We start from the raw sequence: 22,646 nt of genomic DNA, 5'->3' as shown, positions 1-22,646 counted from the left end.
TTGACCTTTGGCCATCTACTGCTCAGGCCCAATCTCTAAGTCAAGGTTGAGGGCCATGGGTGCAGGCATTATCGAATTATCACTCGGACAACTTTTTACAATTCCAGGTCACTGTGACCTGGACCTTGGACACGATGACTCCCCCAAAACAAAGGGGTCATCTACTGATCAGACCAAACCTCCAAGTCAAGTATGAGGGCCGTGGGTGCAGGCATTGTCGAGTTATGATTCGGACAACCTTTTACCATTCAAGGTCACTGTGATCTTGCCCTTTTGCCCGTTGACCACCCAAAATAATAGGGGTCATCTACTGGTCAGGCCCAACTTTCATATCAAGTTTGATGACCACAGGTCTAGGCATTGTTCAGTTATCACTCGGACAAGCTTTAAAATTATTTTACCATTAAAGGTCACTGTGTCCTTGACCTTTGACCCGATGAGCCCTAAAGTCAATAGGGTCATCTTCTGGTCAGGCCCAACCTTCATGTCATGTTTGATGACCATATGTCCAGGAATTGTTGAGTTATCACTCGGACAGACTTTGGTCTACCGACGGACTGACCGACCGACCGACATGTGCAAAGCAATATACCCCTCTTCTTCGAAGGGGGGGGGGGGGGGGCATAACAATACCATCACTTTGCATAGCATGTAGCGAGAATCATCATGGACTTCTTATAATACTTTATGGGTATGCACACCGGGTATGTTATGGTTCAATTTAGTCGAATTGTTAAATCATTATGTCACTAATTGTTCGAACGTACCTAAATGGCGTCTACTTTCCGATACCGAATAAATGAGACATTTTGATACTTTCTTTCGCAACATAACATGGTTAATTTTTAGTACTTTCTTATGGTGACTTGCATTTAATTATTTATGGCTTAATCGATGTATATCATCATACTATGTAATACTTCATCCTTTCATGTGAAAAAGAAATGTTGTGTCACTATAATGTAGATTGAGAATCATTAAATTTATTTATAACTACTAAAAGTAATAGAAATCCAAGCTACACGCACTCATCTCATTACTCAGGAGATGAAATCATTAACAAATTAACGCGCCCAACTCCCTGGATACGCAAGTGGAAATGCTTCTTCACCTATAATGCTCGATAATGTTGTATAATTCATTTGGTATCCATTGTAACGTTCCAGATACTCTGCGTAAATACATGATATCAATAGATATGAATCGATAATTTCAAGCAGTAAAGTCACAGACGTCGCGAATGTTTGTGAAACATGACTAAAAAGTAGCAGATGCATTAAAGCAGGATACTAAATTTGAGGTACGTGAATATAAACATTCTTCAGCTATTGAACGGAATCGGACTTTCAGCTTAAGTTCACCACGACCTTGACCTTTGACCAACTGACATAATAATAGTTAAGGTACTGGTCATGTTTGAGGGATCTCTACCAAGTTCGAGGTCACTAGGACTAAGTGTTTTTCATATATTGATCGGAAACCGATTTTCAGCAGGATGTAATCTTATGGTTACACGACATTGATCCTGAAAGTCCATATGTCGATCATAGCTCATTAACCAGGAGTGGTCTCAGACCATATTGATATGAAAAGTTCGATTCCACAATTGGGGGGGGGGGGGGGTCGACCCGCCATTGGATCGTAATGTATATTTATAATAAAAGGTTAAACTATATGTGTTGTTGATATGTTTACTCCAATGTGAGAAAAAATCTAAGAATTAAATCATTGATAATTAAATGGACTTTTACTTAACTAGGATTTACAAACATGTATGTATACATATCTATGCATCTCATTCTGAGTTAATATCACTTCAAATCAATTAGATTTACCTTAAATTTTATCACAAATATACAAGATCCAATATTTTTTATTTAAGGTCGGGTGTATGATAACAAGAAAACAATAACTCAATGAGCTATTCTCCGACATGAATAACAAACATACATAACATATCAAAACATAACAATGAGCTTGGAACCTGGAAGTAATAGGATATAGTTTAAAACATGTGCAAACATTGGAAGAAGTATTTACAAAAGCTGTTCCTTACTATATTAATGCATACAAATACAAAAAGTAAGATGGATTTGAGCACTGATTACAGACAGTTATTATAACAACAACTTGTTTTCCCGTCTAACGGGAAATCCTTATGATCACAGTTCCGCTAGTTGACATACCAATGTAAAATGGTTAGTTCTTTCAAGTGTATAACTTTAAGGATAATCGTATACTTTAAATAGCAAAATTGAAAGAACTGATGTATAGTTGGATATTTTTTAAATCAATCTAACTTGACAGGAAAAATCTTTGGAAGGTGTTACTGAGAGGATGTATTGTATTTATCATGTAATTTAAATACTACTAAATTTCGCTGATATTATCAGAAACAGTAGCGTACAAAAGCATGGTTTCCCCAATGATAAGGTCAATCCCCAGCCATAGGTAACCACCCAAACCTCTGCCCGACCACTGTTCTGAAAATATCAGCACCTATCAGTGTGTGAGAATGTTAATATGTTGGTATATGTTATATCCCTCCAACGAATATAGTATGAGCCACAGCCGCACCAACCCCCTTCGCGTACTCTATTTTATATACTTATGAACATATAAGTGTTTTCCGGTTTTTCTATTTTCCGGTAATACCACCGACCCCTTTCATTGCTTTTTTTGAAAAAGCGCTTGTCTCCCCTATTGTGTGGTCGTAGCTGAGAAAATAAATGATGGACATGAAATTTGTAATTTTGGACTGGAGACGAACCAACAGTGAAGTTCGGTTTATTCACCCGTATTAAATAGTGAACATCTACTGCGACCTTGACCTTTAACCTACTGATCTCAAAATCAAAAGTGGTCATCTACTAGTCATGACCAACTAGCATACCAAGTATGAGGTTCCTGGGTGCAAGCGTTCTTTATTTATAGAGCGGAAACGAAGTCTGACGTACAGAGTGACGGACTGAATAATCACAAAATCAATAGGGGTCATCTACTAGTCATGACCAACTTGCATACCAAGTATGAAGTTCCTGGGTGCAAGCGTTCTTTAGTTATTGAGCAGTAACCATTTCTTCACCTCAAGGTCACGGCGACCTTGACCTTTGACCTACTGATCTCAAAATCAATAGGTTAATCTACTAGTCATGACCACAGAGACTTGAATGTATGATGCAGATCCCAACAGCTGCCCCTGGCTTACTTTTAATAGTTGCCTGTGGCCTCAGTTGGGTAAAATCAGTCTTGACCCTGAAAATAAAGAAAATACAACAATTTATGGGCTGCTTAACACGTCATGGAACACAATTCAACTATTAAACATGATTTGTCGACGATATTTCAACTTTCTATAAAATCTAAAAATCCACTAGGGTAATATAATTGACAAGAGAAGAAACTCTTCAAAACACAGTTCGTCATGAAACCGGTACATATCCAGTTCAGACATGAATTTTATAGTAAATATACGAATCCTAAGCGTATCACTGCGTTCGGCGCAAAGATTAATCATTTTTACATCGATATGACACAACAATCTTACCGAATATTCCAAATTGAAGCAGAAATCCGATTTAAAATATACACACTATCGCCAAAAGTTCGCCATACACAGGTCCTTTCGACTAATTCGACTACCGTTATGAGCGCCTGAGTGATTCCGATGGTATCATCGTATTGTCGGGATCATTTCAAACGCTCATAACGGTGATCCCGATGGTATCATCGTATTGTCGGGATCATTTCAAACGCTCATAACGGTAGTCGAATTAGTCGAAAGGACCTGTGTATGGCGAACTTTTGGCGATAGTGTGTATATTTTAAATCGGATTTCTGCTTCAATTTGGAATATTCGGTAAGATTGTTGTGTCATATCGATGTAAAAATGATTAATCTTTGCGCCGAACGCAGTGATACGCTTAGGATTCGTATATTTACTATAAAATTCATGTCTGAACTGGATATGTACCGGTTTCATGACGAACTGTGTTTTGAAGAGTTTCTTCTCTTGTCAATTATATTACCCTAGTGGATTTTTAGATTTTATAGAAAGTTGAAATATCGTCGACAAATCATGTTTAATAGTTGAATTGTGTTCCATGACGTGTTAAGCAGCCCATAAATTGTTGTATTTTCTTTATTTTCAGGGTTAAGACTGATTTTACCCAACTGAGGCCACAGGCAACTATTAAAAGTAAGCCAGGGGCAGCTGTTGGGATCTGCATCATACATTCAAGTCTCTGTGGTCATGACCAACTAGCGTACAAAGTATGAAATTCCTTCGTGAAAGCGTTCTTTAGTTATTGAGCGGAAAACGTTTCTTCACCTCAAGGTCACAGCAACCTTGACCTTTGATCTAGTGTTCTCAAAATCAATAGGATTTATCTACTAGTCATGACCAACTAGCATACCAAGTATGAAATTCCTGGGTGAAAGCGTTCTTTAGTTATTTAGCGGAAAACGTTTCTTCACCTCAAGGTCATGGTGACCTTGACCTTTGATCTACTGATCTCAGGGAGTCTCTAGGAGTCGTCTACTAGTCATTACCAACTAGCATACCAAGTATAAACTTCCTGTGTACAAGCGTTCTTTAGTTATTGAGCAGAAACCATTTTTTAGCTTAAGGTCACTGCCAACATATCGTTTTTTACCTGAAGGTAACCTTGACCTTTTACCAAGTGATCTCAAAACAGTAGGGGTCATCTACTTGTCATGAACAAATAGCATACCAAGTATGAAGTTCCTGGACCCAAAGCATCTTAAGTTATTGAGCGGAAACCGTTTCTTCACCTCAAGGTCACGGCGACCTTGACCTTTGACCTAGTGATCTCAAAATCGATTGGGGTTATTTACTAGTCATGACCAACTAGCATACCAAGTATGAAGTTACTGGGTCAAAGCGTTTTATACTTCTTGAGCAGAAACGAAGTGTGACGTACGGATTGACGGATAGGGCAAAAACAATACGTTCGGGGAGGCATAATTCCTGCGATTTGATTTGTTGACGGGCTATCGTGTGAGCCTATGTAATTGTTGGGGTACGTACAGTTCCTACATGATATCATTGATAGTGTTATATGTAATAAATGGTCATTGGCTTTTCAAGTTTACCCATTTATCAAAAATCAGATTATCTTAAATAAAACAAACATCCTACAAAACGTTTTCCTGACCTTTAATGAATCGGGTCCTAAGGTTCGTCAACCAAGATGTAAAAACCTTAGCCTACGAGTTTGAGGACAAGTTGATGTTTTTCTATAATCAGTTTATACAATTGTGTGTTTATTAAGGTTGTTTTTTATCAAATATATGTCATAGTTTTGTTTTACAATAATAATGTTGGCTTGTCCATTGTGATCACGTGATCCTATATACAGCATTGCGACCGCGCGACGTCAAAAATATCCTTACTACATATTGTTTTTATGGTTGTTTATCATCATTGTTCCATACATATTTAAGTAGTTTTTATAAAAAACAAACATATAAATACTAAAATGTAATTCGAATAAATGCGCGTTGCATCGCATCGAAATCTGTTTAAATTGTCACATTCGTCTGTTTCCAATATAAGCATGCAACCTTGCTTTGTAATTGACAAGCATGCTAGAAAATCTTCCGACACGGAATACTCTCCAGGAGTTTGTGGATCAAATGTAAGTAAACTATCCACAAAGTACAATCCGTTTTCCAGATAATGGCTGATACCTTGATATAGGTGAGGCGGTAATTTACCGTTATACTTTAAACATTTTCCCTTCAATTCATCTTTCATGAATAATCCTGGTGGGGCGCAAAAATGATGTCCGATCTCAGAAAATGTAGCGTGATATCTAATACAGCTACTTTGGAGCTTTGACTGCGCACTGCGATCCACACAAACTCCTGAATGTTTATCAGAACATTTAGCGCTTGTGTAACCAAACTGTCTGTTATTTAGTTTGGCAACAATGCATCGGTGTTTTCTTTCTTTCACATCAAACTGAAATTTGCGGTAAACCACAGCACGACTCGAATCCAAACATTCTACGTCCGAATGGTCATCAGCCATGCAATAACACTGATCATTATGGAAACTAATGTAATTCATGGATCCACGAGCCAAACACTCTTTCGTACATTGAAACAAGGAGGGCTTTCCTGTCAAATTCAACGTGAAATCCCGTGGCAATGCTGTGGCACAGCCGTACTCTGTTATATACGCTCCTAGGTCAGCTTGCAGATGTAGCCACATTGCTTCACCATCGTTAAGTCCTAAACCGTTGGCGAGACTACAGTTGTTCACTTTGTAATCCGTAAGTAGAGACGTTGTCACAATATTAGTATACGCCAGTCCCCCTTGCTGGGAGCAGGAGTTGCTGGCATACTCAAAGGTGCCATGTGAACTGTTGTTTGCACTTATAAGTCTAACAAGAAGTGTGATGATTATTATGTTCTGTTGACTATGTTTTGCTTTCAGACACAATGACCAACCCAAATAAGACAACATTTCGATCCCATTCGTATATCTGGAAGTAAACAAAAATAATAAAGATCAGGAACGTGAAAAAAATACGAATCACTGTACCATGTATGATTTTTTAAACAGAAGTGTTACTAATAGAAAGGATGATTTACGAATATGGTATTTAAGAAGTAACTGTTCACGATCCGAATGTATTATACAGTCAAAACAAATGGTAATAACATGATGATCACACCATTATTTGCCATATCAATAGAGGTTTTTTTTCTAAAACATGTGACCTGTTCTAAAGAATTATTTTTTCGCCTAGTATAGAAAAAAAGAATAATGATGGTATTGTTTATTTCAATATTGCGCTCCGATTGGATTACCAATTTCCGTTACAAAAATCAGGTATTTTTTTATACAAGCGTGTGCTCTTTAAGAAAAGAATGCCATTTGTTCAAATAACTCCTGAAGCTAAATGCTAGAATATATATGCTCAGGTACAAACTCACAAAACATGAAACGTCGAAAACAAATGCTCGAACATGAATACATTTTCAAATGATCTGAATTTGTAAGCGAACAATTGTAATATTCACACAGCAATCAATTTCGATACCCGATAACACGTCAAATTTCAACAACAAAGCGTTGTCTTGGTGTAGCCACGAGTGTTTTTTTTTTATTTTAGTGTTCACGAGGTGAAATGTATTGCGATCTTCCATGACAGAACGTTGTTTTATTATATTATATGACAAAAAAATGATATAAAATGTCGTTAATTGTAGATTTTCAGAAAAATGCGGCAAATTGTATGCGAAAGGGAATGAAGTTGTTGAAATTGTGTACCAGTCCAGTGCGCAATTACGTTTTATTTGGACGAGTGAGATCGGGCTGGAACTTTCACAGTGAAAAATACCAAATTGATATGCTCACGGTTTGAAACAGTGAAATACAATGTCTTTTTACTGATAAATCTATGTAAACCGCCGGAAAGCATATAATAAATCGAAGTTACTTTATACATTTCCATATGGAGGAAATCGTGATAGAAAATTTAGAAAAAGTATTTGAAAACATTTTTGGAGAACTTATTATAAATGTAAAATATTGTTAAACTATAAACATTGGTCAAAATGGTTTTAGTCCATTTAAAACACAGTATGGATTTGAATGATTTTACTTTATTAATCAATATTCCGCTAGTACATAACATTAAATACATGTAATGAAACCAATGGTTTCAACATCTACGTTCCTTAATCGTGCCACAAAAGGTTTGTTCATACCTTATACAATAGAAAACATCAAAGACCGGATCGGTATACAATGGTTTGCAGAAGCAGTAGTTGGACAATCTTGATTTAGAGTCTACAACTTTTAAGTCCCTGAAAGAGCAAACATTTCTTTTATTTAAAAACATCGACATGTTTGATAATGAGATATTCTAATTCTACCGAGCATTCGCATATATATGTATGCGAAAACTCATGACCGATCATGTATCTAGTTTAACCGACTTTATAGAACAGCTTGCGGTTTCTGCATGTTTTACATCCAACTTTATACCAGGCACCCGACGTCGGTTCGACGTTTGATAAATAAATACGACGTCAGCAAACTGATTAAATTCCTAGGTCTTACTGACGTCTGTGTGTGACGTCTTACCGACGTTGCATTACGTCGTATATAGTCGGTATACTACCTGCTCGGTCTCAGCATTTGTATTTTAGAGATATGATGATCTTTTCGAATTCGATAAAGATTTTGATTTACTTATAGCAGGAACGAACACAAACAACCCAAACAGAAACATATTGAAAACGATGAATAATAGATACCGGGTGTATTTAAAATATCGCTATTAATATTAGAACCGTTTCCGGATGGTAGTTTAATACTGGCATAAACAAAGACTTTACAAACTATAAGAAAGAAAACGATCCTTTTCAGGGCCACTGTTAAAATATTATATAATAATTTAAAATGTTATAAACATTATTTACATAAAAAAGGATTCTTACCCCGGAGGAACGGTAAATTGATAATATACAACGGATGGTGAATTATTAAAACAACATATAAACAAACGTCATAAATGCTACGTCGGAAGGCAATATTTTGATATGAAAAAAGACTTTAAACAAAGATAACTTCACTATTTCTTCACCATTTTAAATGAAACATAGCGCAGTCTACGCCGCTTACGGAGCCCAACCTTCGGTCTTTTACCAAAATTTGATTGCGAGTTTAGTTTCTTAAAACACTTCGATAAACCTTTTCACGATACCGCCGTCTGACGGAGCACTGTCAAAACATTATTTTGGAAACAGGTTTGTTGAAGTGTTTGGTGAAACTAATGACCTCATCAAATTTCGGAAATAAAACAAATGCGGGGCTCTTTAAGCGGCATAGACTGCCCTTTGTTTCATTTAAAATGGTGTTGTGTATGAAAAGTTATCTTTGATTTAAGTCTTCATTTTAAGCAAATTTTTGCCTTCCGACGTAGCATATATGACGTAATTTATCACGTGGTATACACACACTGTAAATGTATGGGGTTTAATACTTGAAAAATAAAAAAAGAATTAAATGTGAATGCTTGTGCTATTCTACAGGGGTGGCTCCGTTCAGTATTACTATTTTTCCCACCCCGGGATAGAGAAAAGAACGAGTTCGCCAGGTGCCATGATTTATGCTACTTGAATACTCTCCATTGAAGGAGATACCATGTGGGAGGAAAGTGTCACGTGACAAATTCACTCAATGGCGGAGGATTATACAGACGAACTATCGAAAGGTAATTTTACCGTTAAATTCACAATGATTGTTAAATAAAACACACACCACTAGTAGTATTTATACGGGTCAGAGTGTGCACAATTATATGACTACGATATATACTACTGATCGATAGGTATTTCTCACGATCGAGATTATAAACAAACTTGATCAATGTCAATGAAAATCACGTGACCGTTGGAATGTGTTTCCCACGGTGAATACTATAAAGATTATAGTAAACATAATTGTAAGGCTACTATTTAAGCTTTAAAGATTTAGTTGTGGTTGGTCAAAGTTTTGTTACTAATTTCCAACCGGTATAAGATGTTGCTAAGAATATTTGGCTAGGCCTTGTATAGTTCTGGCTTCCAGTGTCGCGTATAGTCTAAAATTAGCTACAATAATGAGCGATCAGGGATACTTTTTTATTATTTTGACATTTCATGTGTATCCCTGTAACGCTACAACTCTCTACCATTTAACACTGGGCGAAGGAATATATAGTAATATTATGCATCGATGTTGATTAATAATGATATAATTGTTACAAATGTACCTGACAGTGATCTTAACTGGGTTGGATTTGTCGTTAGAGTCGTTATTTTCACATAAATATACTCTGGGTCACGAAATGAGCGTAGCAGTCCACCATTTTTTATATTTTTATACATGTTGATTTTTATCGAATAAATTTGTACCCATCCGTCAATGATTGTTAACCCTGTGCGCAGTCACAGTTATCCTCCCTTTTCTATGTATTGTGCAGAGCAACGCAACAGTGTACAAAAATGGTGATACCTAATCATCATCATCATCATCATCATCATCATCATCACGAACATCATCATCATCAACTTCTCCCAACTTGACCCATCAAACACGTTAGCGTTCAGCGCATTGAAATGGTTGCATTTTAATAGTGTTATTTAACCGAGCCTATTAACGACCAAAATATTCGAAATCCTCTACCCCGTTTCATACATGTACACAACCTGTCAGATTTGTCCTAGATTTACAGATTAATGGATACAATCGATGCATGTAAGTGCATTATGGTATCTGAACATGTTTTTTTGGCATAATGACATAAATAAATGTGTGTTTGATAGTAGGCAATGATATTTTCGTAGAAATTTGAATTTATAACAAAGATAATTTAAAAATTGTGGCCGCGAGGATCCTCTGCGCAAGGCCCGTTTGCTACTTTTTGCTGGGATGGTGGACGTCACCAGTCTGCCATAGCCTAAAAATTGTCAAAAGACTGGTTGACGGCCATTTAGGTGGACTAAGTCTAAAATAGTATAGTCTAAAATAATAGACGTGTTATACGGGATTCTTCCAATCCCTAACGTCTAAACGGGAATGTGCAAAAAACGGGGGTGTTTTAAAAATATTGAAATTGTTTTAAGTGAAGTATTTTATGGTTGAAATTGATCATAAAGAGTTATATTCTTATTTTACCATGTAAGTGAAATGTTATTTTGCACTTAACAAGCATTTAATGCATTAAAACAAGTTGTTTACCTTTCCAATAAAACGAAAGTTGACTGACATAGAAAACAATTATGCGAAGGGGAACAACTCGATACAATCGTAATAACTCGGCCTCCTCCGACAAAGCTTCGAGATAGACCTCGTTGCACAGTCGTAACAACTCGGCCATGGCCGAAATGTTCCGAGCGATTTAAAACTGTGCCCTGAAGCCTTGCAGGTGCCCTTCATGTATATATCGTTATGTTTTGACAGAATGAAATGAAGAAAAGCCGTCAAACTCATAAGTATAAGTTGGATATTTATTTTTTGTTTACGGAACTAATATAAAATAACATTATCTGGTAATATTTCTTGTTTTTATGATATTTTATAGACGCTATATGCTTTAACCCGGAATCCTGATCGGAACAACTACCCACTTTTGATACTAAACAATTTGTACGTGAAGGATTTGCCATATCAAAGATCTAAAAAAATCCGTCAACGTACAATTATTTGGACTAGTGTCGCGTAATGCTACTGTTCCCTTAACTTTTTGGAAGTCTTTAAGTTATTAAACAACAACCGTTCGAATGTCATTTCTTTATTGTTCCATGCTCTTTCTAAGTATAATAATCAGTATATAATACAGCATGACATTTACGGTAATCCCACATCCTAACTGCCGTCCATTAAGGACCCAAGGCCGCTCTCCTTGCCTTGCCTAACCCAACTGTCTCTAACATTATAATCATGCGTTCATATATACCACTTTTTTGTCTAGCTCGTGACAGTTGTGCATATTTAATTTCTTGTTATATACAAAAAGAACGTATTCTACAGTCATGAACTGTCAAGCTAATTGGACTAATAGCCAGCGGCTATCATGACTGTCACCAGCTAAGTACATCTACATTTAATAATTATGATGAAGTATTTGCTTTTTGTTATAAATAAACTTTAAATTCTACTATTGATTTTTGTTATTACTTTAAAGTGTTTCATACGTAACTTTTATGTTACGTGACACTTTAAAGTGTTTATACGTAACTACGTTACGCGACACCATAACTTTAATGTTGATATTTATTTTTTTGATGTTAACAACACATTAAAGTTATGGCGTAACCCCCATAGTAAAGTCAACCAGAATCAATTGAGTGTGATGATGCAATGCAATCACATGACCATGATGACGTCGATGGATTCTATTTACAGCATCGGATTCACATTGTTCATTTAGTTGAATCCAATTGAAGTAAGGCTGTAAATACCTTTTGATAAGTAAAAACAGTTTATTTATTCCAAATTTGTTATTAGTTATTTATTAATTATTCGAAATAGAAAAAATAACAGCAAACTAAACACTAGGTCACATGGGTATTTTCTGAAAATCTTGGTGTCACGTGATTAAATTTGAACACAACTATGACCTAGATAAGGAATGCTTGTAATAGTATTTATTAAAATGCTAAATCAACTATCTTTAAAGCGTTTTTTTGTTTTCAAAATGAGTTTGTGAACTACATTTTACTTTATTAACCTAAGGATACAGTATTTTGCATACAAGTGAAATAACAGCGTGACATAAAAATGTCACGAATTCTGGTAGGGTTTGGATACGGCGTTCTCTTCAGCGAACACATCCAAAAAGGTAATATATAACGTGTTCGCTGAAGTTCTTTAGCTAGGCCTTGTATTATTCACTCAGTTTTTCAATTTATGATAGATGATTAAATGTTAATAATTAATTTTTAATCCAAAATATTAAAAAACTTTTATTCGCTCTACATAACACATATGACAGGTGCATTAGTGTTTCGAAACAATGGGTTTTAAAGAAAATTGAACAATGATTATTGATAGTATTTTGACATGTTTCTGTTGATCACACCTTCTTCCGAAATGTGCAACATCAAAGCGGTTATACACACTTGTTTGTCATTAAGCGGATTAAGTTAATGACAATGACCTATAATTATAGACCGTTATTGCTACTTATTTTCGTCAAAAATAACCTTATTTTCGTATTTTAGTCAAAAAAGCTATTTTCGTATTTTAGTCATACCCTACAGGGCTTTTTCTGCCCATTTTGGGAAAAAGACCCTAGACATTTTGGGAAATTTTGCGTCGTGAAAATGCGGAAATTAGGAAATTTTACAGTGAAAAGAAAAAGCTGTCTAGTCGCCTGTGAATAAGGAAATGATTTAATATTAGTTTATTTTCCCTTTAAAAGACACAAAAAATATCAATCCTTCGGGTGGAAATATCTATTGCAATAATTCATGACAGATAATATTTCATACTGATCTCTGAATGTGATAAATATCAGTGATTTCTGAGTTCAATTATTAAAGAAATTTAACATCACATAATTTATTAGGATGTAGAATTTATCGAAAATAAAACTGTACAGGTAAAAACACTTTTTCAAAAAAAAAAATGAAAAAAAAAACAATACTGAATTTTATCAGAGGGGAATTTTCATTTTTAGGGGAAAAACTAGGCTTATTTTCCGAGTGGCCTTTCATATAAGGTAAAAAAAACCCTGAAAGAACATAGCAAACTTAAGACCATAGAAATAGCAAACTAAGACTATGGAAATAGCAAACTTAAGAACATGGAAGTAGCAAACTTAAGAACATAGAAATAGCAAACCTAAGACCATGGAAATAGCAAACTTAAGAACATGGAAGTAGCAAACCTAAGACCATGGAAATAGCAAACTTAAGACCATGGAAATAGCAAACTTAAGACCATGGAAATAGCAAACTTAAGAAAATTGAAGAAGCAAACTTAAGAACATGGGAGTAGTAAACTTAAGAACATGGAAGTAGAGAGTAAAAAAAATAATTAAATAATTGCCCTGAGATTTGTTACAGAAAAATATTTCGGCAATCTGGTGTATAACCCCTTTAAGGAATGTGGGTTAAGTGAAACACAAATTTCATAATTATAGCCAATAAACAAGTAAGTAAATGTTCACTTACATACCTCTTAATGTCGATTTTTCAACCTTATAAAAATTCCTATGTTTTGCGCAGAAAATGCCAAAACTTCCTATATTTTTGGATAAAATTTCCTATAATTTTTCCTATATTTTCACTAAGACTCGGTTGACAGACACTAATGCTTAAATCCAAAATTCTGATCATTAGCACACCCTTCAATATTATTATTTAATATTTTGGAATAACAATTTTAACATTCATGGGCTTGCTGCCAATTCGGTCAAAGACTGAATCAAGTAAATTGTAATATATTCAACTTGTCAGGGTTCGAATTTAGACTCGCATACTCGCAAAATGCGAGCGACATTTGCAAATTGCGAGTGACTTATTCAAGGTTGCAAAATTCTGCGAGTGGCTTTTTCTAGACCACAAAATGTTAAAAGGAAAGTAGAATAAACATGAACTCAACTCCCGTACGTAGTCGAGTGTAAACAGCCTATATAAATGGCATGTTTACACTACCAGTATAAAGAAGACAGTACGGAGTCACGCTCTAGTAAGTTTTCAAAAATAGAACAAATACGGAAAAGGCCGAGTTTTATCGCGAATCTTTCCAGGATGCTCCGAGTCGTGCATAATACAAAGTGAATACAAATGACGTAATCACCTAGCTCAATCATTGGCTAAATTTAGCGCTTTCGCCGACTATATGTAAACCCCATCAACCTTTGAATATATTTCCGCCCAACTGTCAAAGTGAATAGACTTCGTCGATCGATATATTTCATGATCCAAAGCATACACGCTACATTTACTGTTGCTTTTATTGATTTTAAATTTATAATGTTATTGTTTTTAATACTTATAGACTAAATGAAATCTGTAGCGTGCTTGCCGAATGTGTATTACCCGATCGCGAGGGTAAATATACAAAGTGAAAATGTCAAATTATTGGACAGCTTTGTTATCAAAAAGCGGTCAGTATCTGATGAGTCTTTCCGTACCCCCCAAAAAGAATAAGCTATCAACAAGGTTTAGTAGTCGAGTCACTCAAGATTGATACTTTTTAATATTCATAATATGTCTTAGGTGTAAATTTCTACTTTAATTAGACAATATTTTAAGGGAATAGAGCAAATAATAAAATTGCAAGTTGATTTTTCATTTTGCGAGTTGCCTCAAAAAGCACTCGCAAAATTTTGCGAGTGCTCCTCAAAGTTAAATTCGAACCCTGCTTGTTACAAGTTAATCTGGCAATGTTTTCAGCTGTTCGTGTTCTAGTTGTTGTTATTGTTGACTGTATGTCAAAGTCCTGGCTGATTATTATATTATTGTCGTTAAGACCACTTGTGCCTTGGTTTGGAGGGTACCTGGTTTGAAGAGAGCCAAACAGTTGATATTTCAAGTCTGATGGCCTATATTCAAACCAAGTATAAATACTCGAAAAGACAGACGTTGTTGCATAATAAGGTAATAACTTGTCAGTAATTGTTAAATAGTGTTATACAATAGTTGTCTGGACCAGTAATGAAATATTTGTACAAATGTAATATTGTCAAGGCCAGATGGTTAGTCAGACCTTTCAGTTGTAAAATCAATTTGCTTTGAGATTAAAAGTATTGAAATTTGGTTAAACACAGACAGTACTTATGTAACTATAAGATACTGTACATAAAATACTGTTAACATAAATCTAAAAATATGAAACATCTTGAGATCCTAAAAACATGATAAAACATGAAACTTTATAAAATGATGAAATGATGAGATTGAATATGAATACAATGATGATAATTATAAACACAATATAAATGAGAAATAACCTTGTGAAAACGTAAACAAATCGTATTTCCCATCACACAATATACGGTCAAAACGAAAAACGAAATTGCATGAATTAGACGTAAATTAAATGTGGAAAATCTCAGCCAATTACAAGTTTTACGTGAATTGCAGAACAAATGGGCTCAGATTACTAGTGACAATGAATGGCTGTCATGTATTGAATTGACGATGAGGCATTTTAACAGCCACATTGTATGGAAGGGATTATCCGCCAGTTCACTCTTTATGCTTTATGACATTCTAACATACAATTCATTTCGTATGTTGCATTTTAGAATTGCATTTTTGCTGTTTCTCACTTGTGTTATTGATTAATATGCTGTTATTAAGCTGTTGTACTTGCTGACGTGACTCGAGTTCTTATTGAAATATGCGAACATTCAATTTACACTTCAGTTCTAAGGCTGTAAACATGCAAACTATGATTAGATATTTAATTTGCTAGCTTTCAAATATTCTTTCCTTTATTTGAATTTGCATTGTAAAATTAATTTGATACACATTTTATTCTTACAGTATTTCAATATTTATTTTACAAAAATCATGGTAATTTTAGTCGTATGCTGACATTGTGTATTATGTATTCGAAACAGCAGTTTGCATAGCACACTAAGAGTTTTTCAAAATTAATTAGTTTTGTGCGCTAGAATTGGCCCTTTTAAACGACGGGGGATAACTGGTAAAAATGTAAAAAATAATAACCGCTCCCTGAACCGGTGTTGACAAATTTGATACTACGAAAACTAATCCGATCATGTGGAGAACAACAAACAACAACACATTAACAATTAAGTATACATGACAAGGAAATAGGAAGACCTTGACTCTTTCCAACAATGAAGTATGTAGAAGTATCCAATCGCCAACATCGATTGTATTGTAAACGGGTACAATGATCATTTAATGATTTAAGCTAGGCTGCCGTTTTTCCTAAAGCCAGTAAAGGTTGTATGTATTTTCGGATAATTATTATTCCGGAAATTCGGTAGTCTAAGTATTCTAGTCAATTGTGTATGTGTTAGAGGCACATGCAATGAATACTGATGATTCCACTTGTGAAAATATAGGTGCATTATTTATGTGCAGCGTTGCAGGGGTAGGGTTTTTTCCTCATCATTGGGAAGGGGACAAGGCCTAGTCATTCTAAAATGCCGTCCAGGCCATCAGTAAAAAAAAAGCCTGGAGGGCATTTTAGAATGACTAGGACAAGGCCCCACTTCGTTTTGGAGTAAAGTATCGCAAGTTTATTTATATATTGGAAAAAAAGCACAGCAGGGAAAGAAAATATCCTGGGGTTAGATTAAATTTCATTTTTTCACATGAGAGTTACTGTACCTTTGATGGCAGAATATGAGCAAGAATTATGATTTATATGACCAAATTAAGTCAATATTCTATTGTAAAAAGGATAGCAACAGTCTTTCACAATTATAGTTATGACATTTTCATTAAAATGCACTGCTCCTCCAAATATTGGAGTGGCAGTTGCCGCCCCAACTTGACACCGTTGTTCTGTATAGTATTATTATTGTAGTACACTTGTCCACAATCAAAAATTTTACAAATGTTGTGTGCAAGGCCCATCTCCAGAGGTCAAGGATCAAATGGACGGGTGAAATGGCAAAAAATGTACAAACATTTTTTAGTCAAATAACTTAAATTCATGGTAATAGTTTGCAATTTTTAACTTTTGACTGCCACTGGTAACCATAACTTGACAGAGCTACATATAAGGTTTTTCAGGAATTGGGTATTACCCAATGCCTTTTCAATGCATTGGGTATTTCTAATTTTTAATAGGGTTTTTGTCAAATGTGAATTGGGTTTTCTGTATGGTTTGAATATATTTTTCAACTGATAAATCAGGTTTTCAGAATTTTATTTGCTTTTTGTTACCATATGATTTTGAAAACTATTGCTTTGTTGCCAAAATTAATTAGTATAATAGTTCTTGTCTGTGCTCCAACTTCCGCATGCATGGACAAAAATTTAGTAATTTGTTTTACATACACATCACACTATCTCATAGTGAACCTTGAAAATAAATTATTTAAAAGTGCATGAGGAAGTTGCAGAAAGGACATGATCTTTTACATCTTTTCACATTCACCTCTAAATATTGCCTTGACCTACAAAGTGGGATCTTGAGTGCAACATGTCATTTCAACAAGCTATATACATTTGTGTTAAGTTAGTGTTCTCGCTAGAATGCAGTTGAATAATTTAACATTGCTTATCATGAGCAAAATGCATTATGAACATTTTTATTCGTATTTTCAGTGTTGAGGAACAGCTATCCTGCATCAAAGATCTCTGCAGACAGAAGATACTGCATGTGATTCAGAGTTTAGAGAATGCCCGCACTCTCAACATTACTATAGAGCTACAAGAGATATTAAGATATTTGTTACAGTTATCCAGCTTAACTTGTATAAGAAGCTGTATAGTATTTGTTCAAGAAGCTCTTCAGATCCTAGAACAGTTACCAACAGAGAATGAAATTTCGGAAATAGAAGTTTGTAAAAGACAAGGTAGAAAATATGATATCCCTGGTGAAACACTGCAGTATCTAATTGAATCCGGACTGAGAGTAAAGGAAATTTCAGAATTACTAAATGTGAGTAAGAGAACAGTTGAGAGAAGAATGGAAGAGTTCAACCTGTCAATCAGACAGACTTATAGCAATTTATCTGACAATGATTTAAGGCAAGAGGTTGAAGAGCTCTGTTCCAGTTTTCCAAATGTTGGGTACAGAACTATTCAGAGTCTTCTTCTTTCACAAGGATTGAAGGTACAGGAGTTAAGAGTAAGGCAGGCTGTAAGAGAGTGTGATCCTTGTGGGGTTTTGTTTCGCAAAGTTTTCCTGACTTCATGTAGAATACAGAGAAGAACTTACTCTGTTAGTGGTCCTCAAGCCCTTTGGCATATTGATGGAAACCACAAGTTAATAAGGTTTGTTTTATGTCTCATACAATGTATTTAACCAATCACCATATTGATTTTCAAACCACAATCTTTTTCTTATGAAAGCAGAAACACACATTGTTTTTCGAAGCTTATGAAAGTGAAAACAGATTTGGCTCAAAATTTCAAGTTACAAAAAATTGGTAATATATAAAAAGATATGCTTTTTAAAGTTCACATACTTGTTCTGGTAAATAAAAACCAATTTTGTGCATACAGAATGAGTATTGGATAACAAAAATAAGATACATTGCTATATCGAAAGAACTCTGAGTTAAAAAGCTAAATATTTTACTGACAAAACTTTAAACCAGTAGGGCACAATCTATTCCTTAGAATATGACTTTTTGTATTTGTTTTACAGATGGCGACTTGTTATACATGGAGGAATAGATGGTTACTCCAGGTTCCCAGTATATCTGAATGTCAGCAATAATAACAGAGCAGACACCGTTCTATATGCCTTTTTAGAGGCTGTACAGCAGTTTGGTTTGCCGAGAAGGGTCCGATCTGACAAGGGTGGTGAAAATGTCTTAGTGGCTGAGTACATGGTTGAACACCAACCAATAGTCAATAGACCATTTATTGCAGGGAGGTCTGTTCATAATCAAAGGTATGTCATGTATATGACACATTGTACTTATTATACCTATGCTTTACAAGGTCAAGTGGGGGCTATTTATATATATATAGGAATCATGCTGGTTGTCGTGTCCCATCTATTACATCCCTGCCTGTTGTGTCACATCCCACGTTATACAAGATAAGTGCAGTATGTCAACAATGAATGCTGAAACATTAAGGAAACTTGGCAAATGCATTCAGTGACACAACATAAATTACACAGAGAATTAAAATAACTCTGTCATGTCTTTGTCAAGAGTCATGTGTATGTCATTATAGATGCATGGGACATTGTCTACTTTAATCTTTGAACTAAGCCTGGGTATATTTTACTTCACCTTGCATGGATAATGGTATTGTTTCGAAATAGTCTTTCTTTTTTCAAATTTTCAATGAACTGCATTTTTGGGCATAAATTATTGCCTTGACCTGCATATTTATCCTGAAAATGTTTGTCTTGCATATCTGTTGAATAAGTCATGCACTTGTAAGATAAAATCTGTTGCTAAGGAAATCTTGTGTATATATAGGCAAACGCCAATAAATATCAGATTATGGTACTTCCAAAAACATGGCAAGGAAACATATTAAGACACTCTTATTATTTCTGATTTTTACCTCTTTTCAAATGATTGTTACTCACTTATAGCCACTGTATTGTAAGGTACCTTTTTGCCAGTTTGACATCATTTATGATTTTACAACTGCAATTTCAAATCATTTTGACATGTGTTTATGTTTAAGGATTGAAAGGTTGTGGAGAGAAGTGTGGGCTGGCGTCACAAGCTTGTACTATGCCATATTCTACGGCCTAGAAAATGAGGGTATCCTGGATCCCACCAGTGAGGTACACATAATGATGCTACACCTCGTCTTTGTTCCACGGATACAAACCCATTTAAACCGATTTGCAGAGGCACTGAGGCGGCGTCCACTTAGAACAGAGAACAACCGTACTCCTCTTCAACTGTGGATGACTTCTAGACATCCACCCACTAATGAACAGGCAAACCCACAGCAATATTGATTAAATAATAATTCTATTAGACTTTTCGAGCATTAATGTTGACACAATACAAAATTTAAAAAAATGATGTTTTGCAGGGTTCAAAATATATTGTTTAATGTTATATTGTAAAATGCTCTATCAAAATACCGTTCACGATAAATCCAGAATTACCCAACCGATTTCATTTATTTTGTGCACATAAATGAAAATATGAATGACATATTTTAGCAGAGTTCAGACAAAATGTTGACAGATAAAAAGCTGATGGACAGAAAGGCATTTTACAGGGGGTCTGAAATGACTAATAAGCAGTTCCATTTGTATTATAATCAAGCACTTGTATGCTTAAAACCTATTTTAAGCTCTTCCATGCTCATAGCCATTGTCTGTTGTCATCGACTTGAATGCCAACACTGCTTGTTAACACTAGAGATCTAAGCAATTATCAGACCTTCATCAACCTTGCTGAGTATGTTTGATTCTTTAAAGTTGCACTCTCACAGATTGATCGTTTTGAAAACTTATTTAGTTTTTGTCTTTGAATGAGCCAATTTTTACAAAAGTATCTTGAAACCAGTGATATAAGATTGAAACCAGTGATATAAGACTGCTGACAAAAGATCAGATTGCAGTTGTTCATATTTACATTTGAAAATTTGTTTTAAGGCTAAAATCGTTACTAACGCTTTAAGAAAAACGAAATTTTGCACAGTTTTCCAAACATTTGAGATATGTTCTACTGCAAGTTATCTTATATGACTGAATTGAAAAAATCAGCGGATTCTGAGACTAAAAAATAAAAACATGTCAAAACTGTCTGATAATCAGTGAGAGTGCAGCTTTAAAATCTAGTTCACTTTTGAAATTTTGTCACATGGGCTCAAAAAACATTGGCACTTGGTGAATCTTGAAAACATACATGTTAATATTCTAGAGGTCACATTTTTATGTGATCTTTGCCTCAGTGATATCTAGATAAATTTCAAAACTGTGTCATTAAGGGTTAAAAATATGGTCACTCTGAAATCCTGGAAAAAACATGTGAATGATGTAGAGGTCACATTTTTTATCCATCTTCATGTCACTTGGTCAGTGTTTCTCTCAAATCAAATCTAGGACAAGTTTGAAATTGAGTCATGTTTGGTCAAAACCTAGGATACTAGGTAAAGCTCGTAAAATATGTGTGAACATTGGTAGAGCAATTTTGAAATTTTGTCAGAGTGTTTGCCTCTATAAAGTCTAAGTCAAGTTTAAAGCTTGGATCAAAATCTCAGTTCCTAAATGCAAGATGTTGAAGTTAAAGTTTTGATTTTTTTCTTTGTGGTGCACTGTAACTCCTTTATAGCACTATATTTTTGGTCTAAGAATGCCCATAACGTAATAAAGGGTTTGTTATAATTTATGACTGTTAGATAAAAGGGGTCTTATTTCGGAAATACAATTATACCAATTGATGGTGGTTTCTTATAATACCACTTCTCATCTACTATTTCTAAAATTGAAATCTGGAATAGTTTTGGAGATAGCGCTTTGAATATTGTAAGTCTTCAGCTTTAGTCAATAATATAATCCAGGCTCTGTTTTAAAGATATTATTTCCAAACTTCATGTGTTTCATCTTTACTTGTAAGTTTAAAATTCCTACATGTAAGATATTAAAGCTCAAAGCTTTCATTTTGTGCCCAATCTGTTACAGCACGCATCATGCTTTTGCTGAAAGTCATATGTCGTTCATACGCACATGAGCCCTGAAAAAAAAGCAACATTGAAGATAGTATCTTGTTTGTACATACCATATAATTGTTTGTTCATACATGTCCATATATACGGCACATATAACTGACTGTTCTCTATCTTGTCTGGTATTGCAGGTCGATACAGATGTTTATGGTATAGACTACAACCCAGAGACAGTGTTATTCCACCAGGAATCAGTTGAAGTTCCAGCTACCATGGAAATAGGCGATGATCACAGACAGCGGATACAAGATATTCTTCAAAAAGATTCAAACAACTTAGGTGTTGATATTTACAAAGAAATACTGGAATTTTGGACTGTAAATTGATTTAAGTGCACTGTTTCTAAGGGGAATTTAATATTCTCAAAGAATGATACGATTCTGTCAATAATTAAATGTATAAAAAGAAGATGAAACATTTGGACACCTAACCCCTTTGTATATTTTGACTGAGTTTGATGACTTTGGAAATTGGTTAAATTTGTATTTGAGTTAATGTCATAAGGACATCAGTCAACATCACAGAGTTCAAGCCAATATTTTATAGACAAAATTTGCTTCAAGTGATGGACTCATAAATGCAACCATTATTATTATGTAAAGAGAAATATGTTGGCTATCAGATTATGCCAGTAATAGTTCTGTATCAGTTTTCATGTAGTCAAAATGTTCAATTTACAAAAGGAAGGGGTCCAAATTATGAAACAGTTGATGTTATGTTTTTAAAGAAATAATTAAAGCATTGCAATATTAATCTTTTATACTTACAGTTTCAACTAAAAACACTGTATATTGTCATTCATA

General features: G+C 34.7%; 1 protein-coding gene across 3 annotated transcripts; it reads left to right on the top strand.

Moving 5' to 3' along the window:
* The first annotated feature begins 9,199 nt into the window (after positions 1 to 9,199).
* Positions 9,200 to 22,596, top strand: LOC128237304 (uncharacterized). 3 transcript variants are annotated; one of them, XM_052952695.1, is made up of 5 exons: positions 9,200 to 9,254; positions 17,788 to 18,459; positions 18,836 to 19,084; positions 19,840 to 20,101; positions 21,975 to 22,596. In XM_052952695.1, exons 2-5 carry the CDS (start codon positions 18,152 to 18,154, stop codon positions 22,167 to 22,169), a joined length of 1,014 nt encoding a protein of 337 aa, XP_052808655.1. In that variant the 5' UTR covers positions 9,200 to 9,254; positions 17,788 to 18,151; the 3' UTR covers positions 22,170 to 22,596. The 3 variants fall into 3 exon arrangements, with proteins under 3 accessions (XP_052808655.1, XP_052808654.1, XP_052808653.1); XM_052952694.1 differs by lacking the exon at positions 9,200 to 9,254 and adding an exon at positions 16,199 to 16,348 and having other exon boundaries at positions 19,840 to 19,942; XM_052952693.1 differs by lacking the exon at positions 9,200 to 9,254 and adding an exon at positions 16,199 to 16,348.
* The last annotated feature ends 50 nt before the right edge of the window (positions 22,597 to 22,646 follow it).

This window comes from Mya arenaria, chromosome 6 (genome assembly GCF_026914265.1).
Source record: "Mya arenaria isolate MELC-2E11 chromosome 6, ASM2691426v1".
Classification (NCBI taxonomy): domain Eukaryota; kingdom Metazoa; phylum Mollusca; class Bivalvia; order Myida; family Myidae; genus Mya; species Mya arenaria.
The sequence above is the reverse complement of the archived record's forward strand: the minus strand, read 5'-3'. Positions and strand labels throughout refer to the sequence as shown.

What these genes read in the sequence shown, in the direction of transcription:
- LOC128237304 (XM_052952693.1), top strand. An exon ending in GGAAACCACAAGTTAATAAG is followed by an intron (nt 18,460 to 18,835) that starts GTTTGTTTTATG and finishes TTTGTTTTACAG; the next exon opens with ATGGCGACTTGTTATACATG. An exon ending in ATCCACCCACTAATGAACAG is followed by an intron (nt 20,102 to 21,974) that starts GCAAACCCACAG and finishes CTGGTATTGCAG; the next exon opens with GTCGATACAGATGTTTATGG.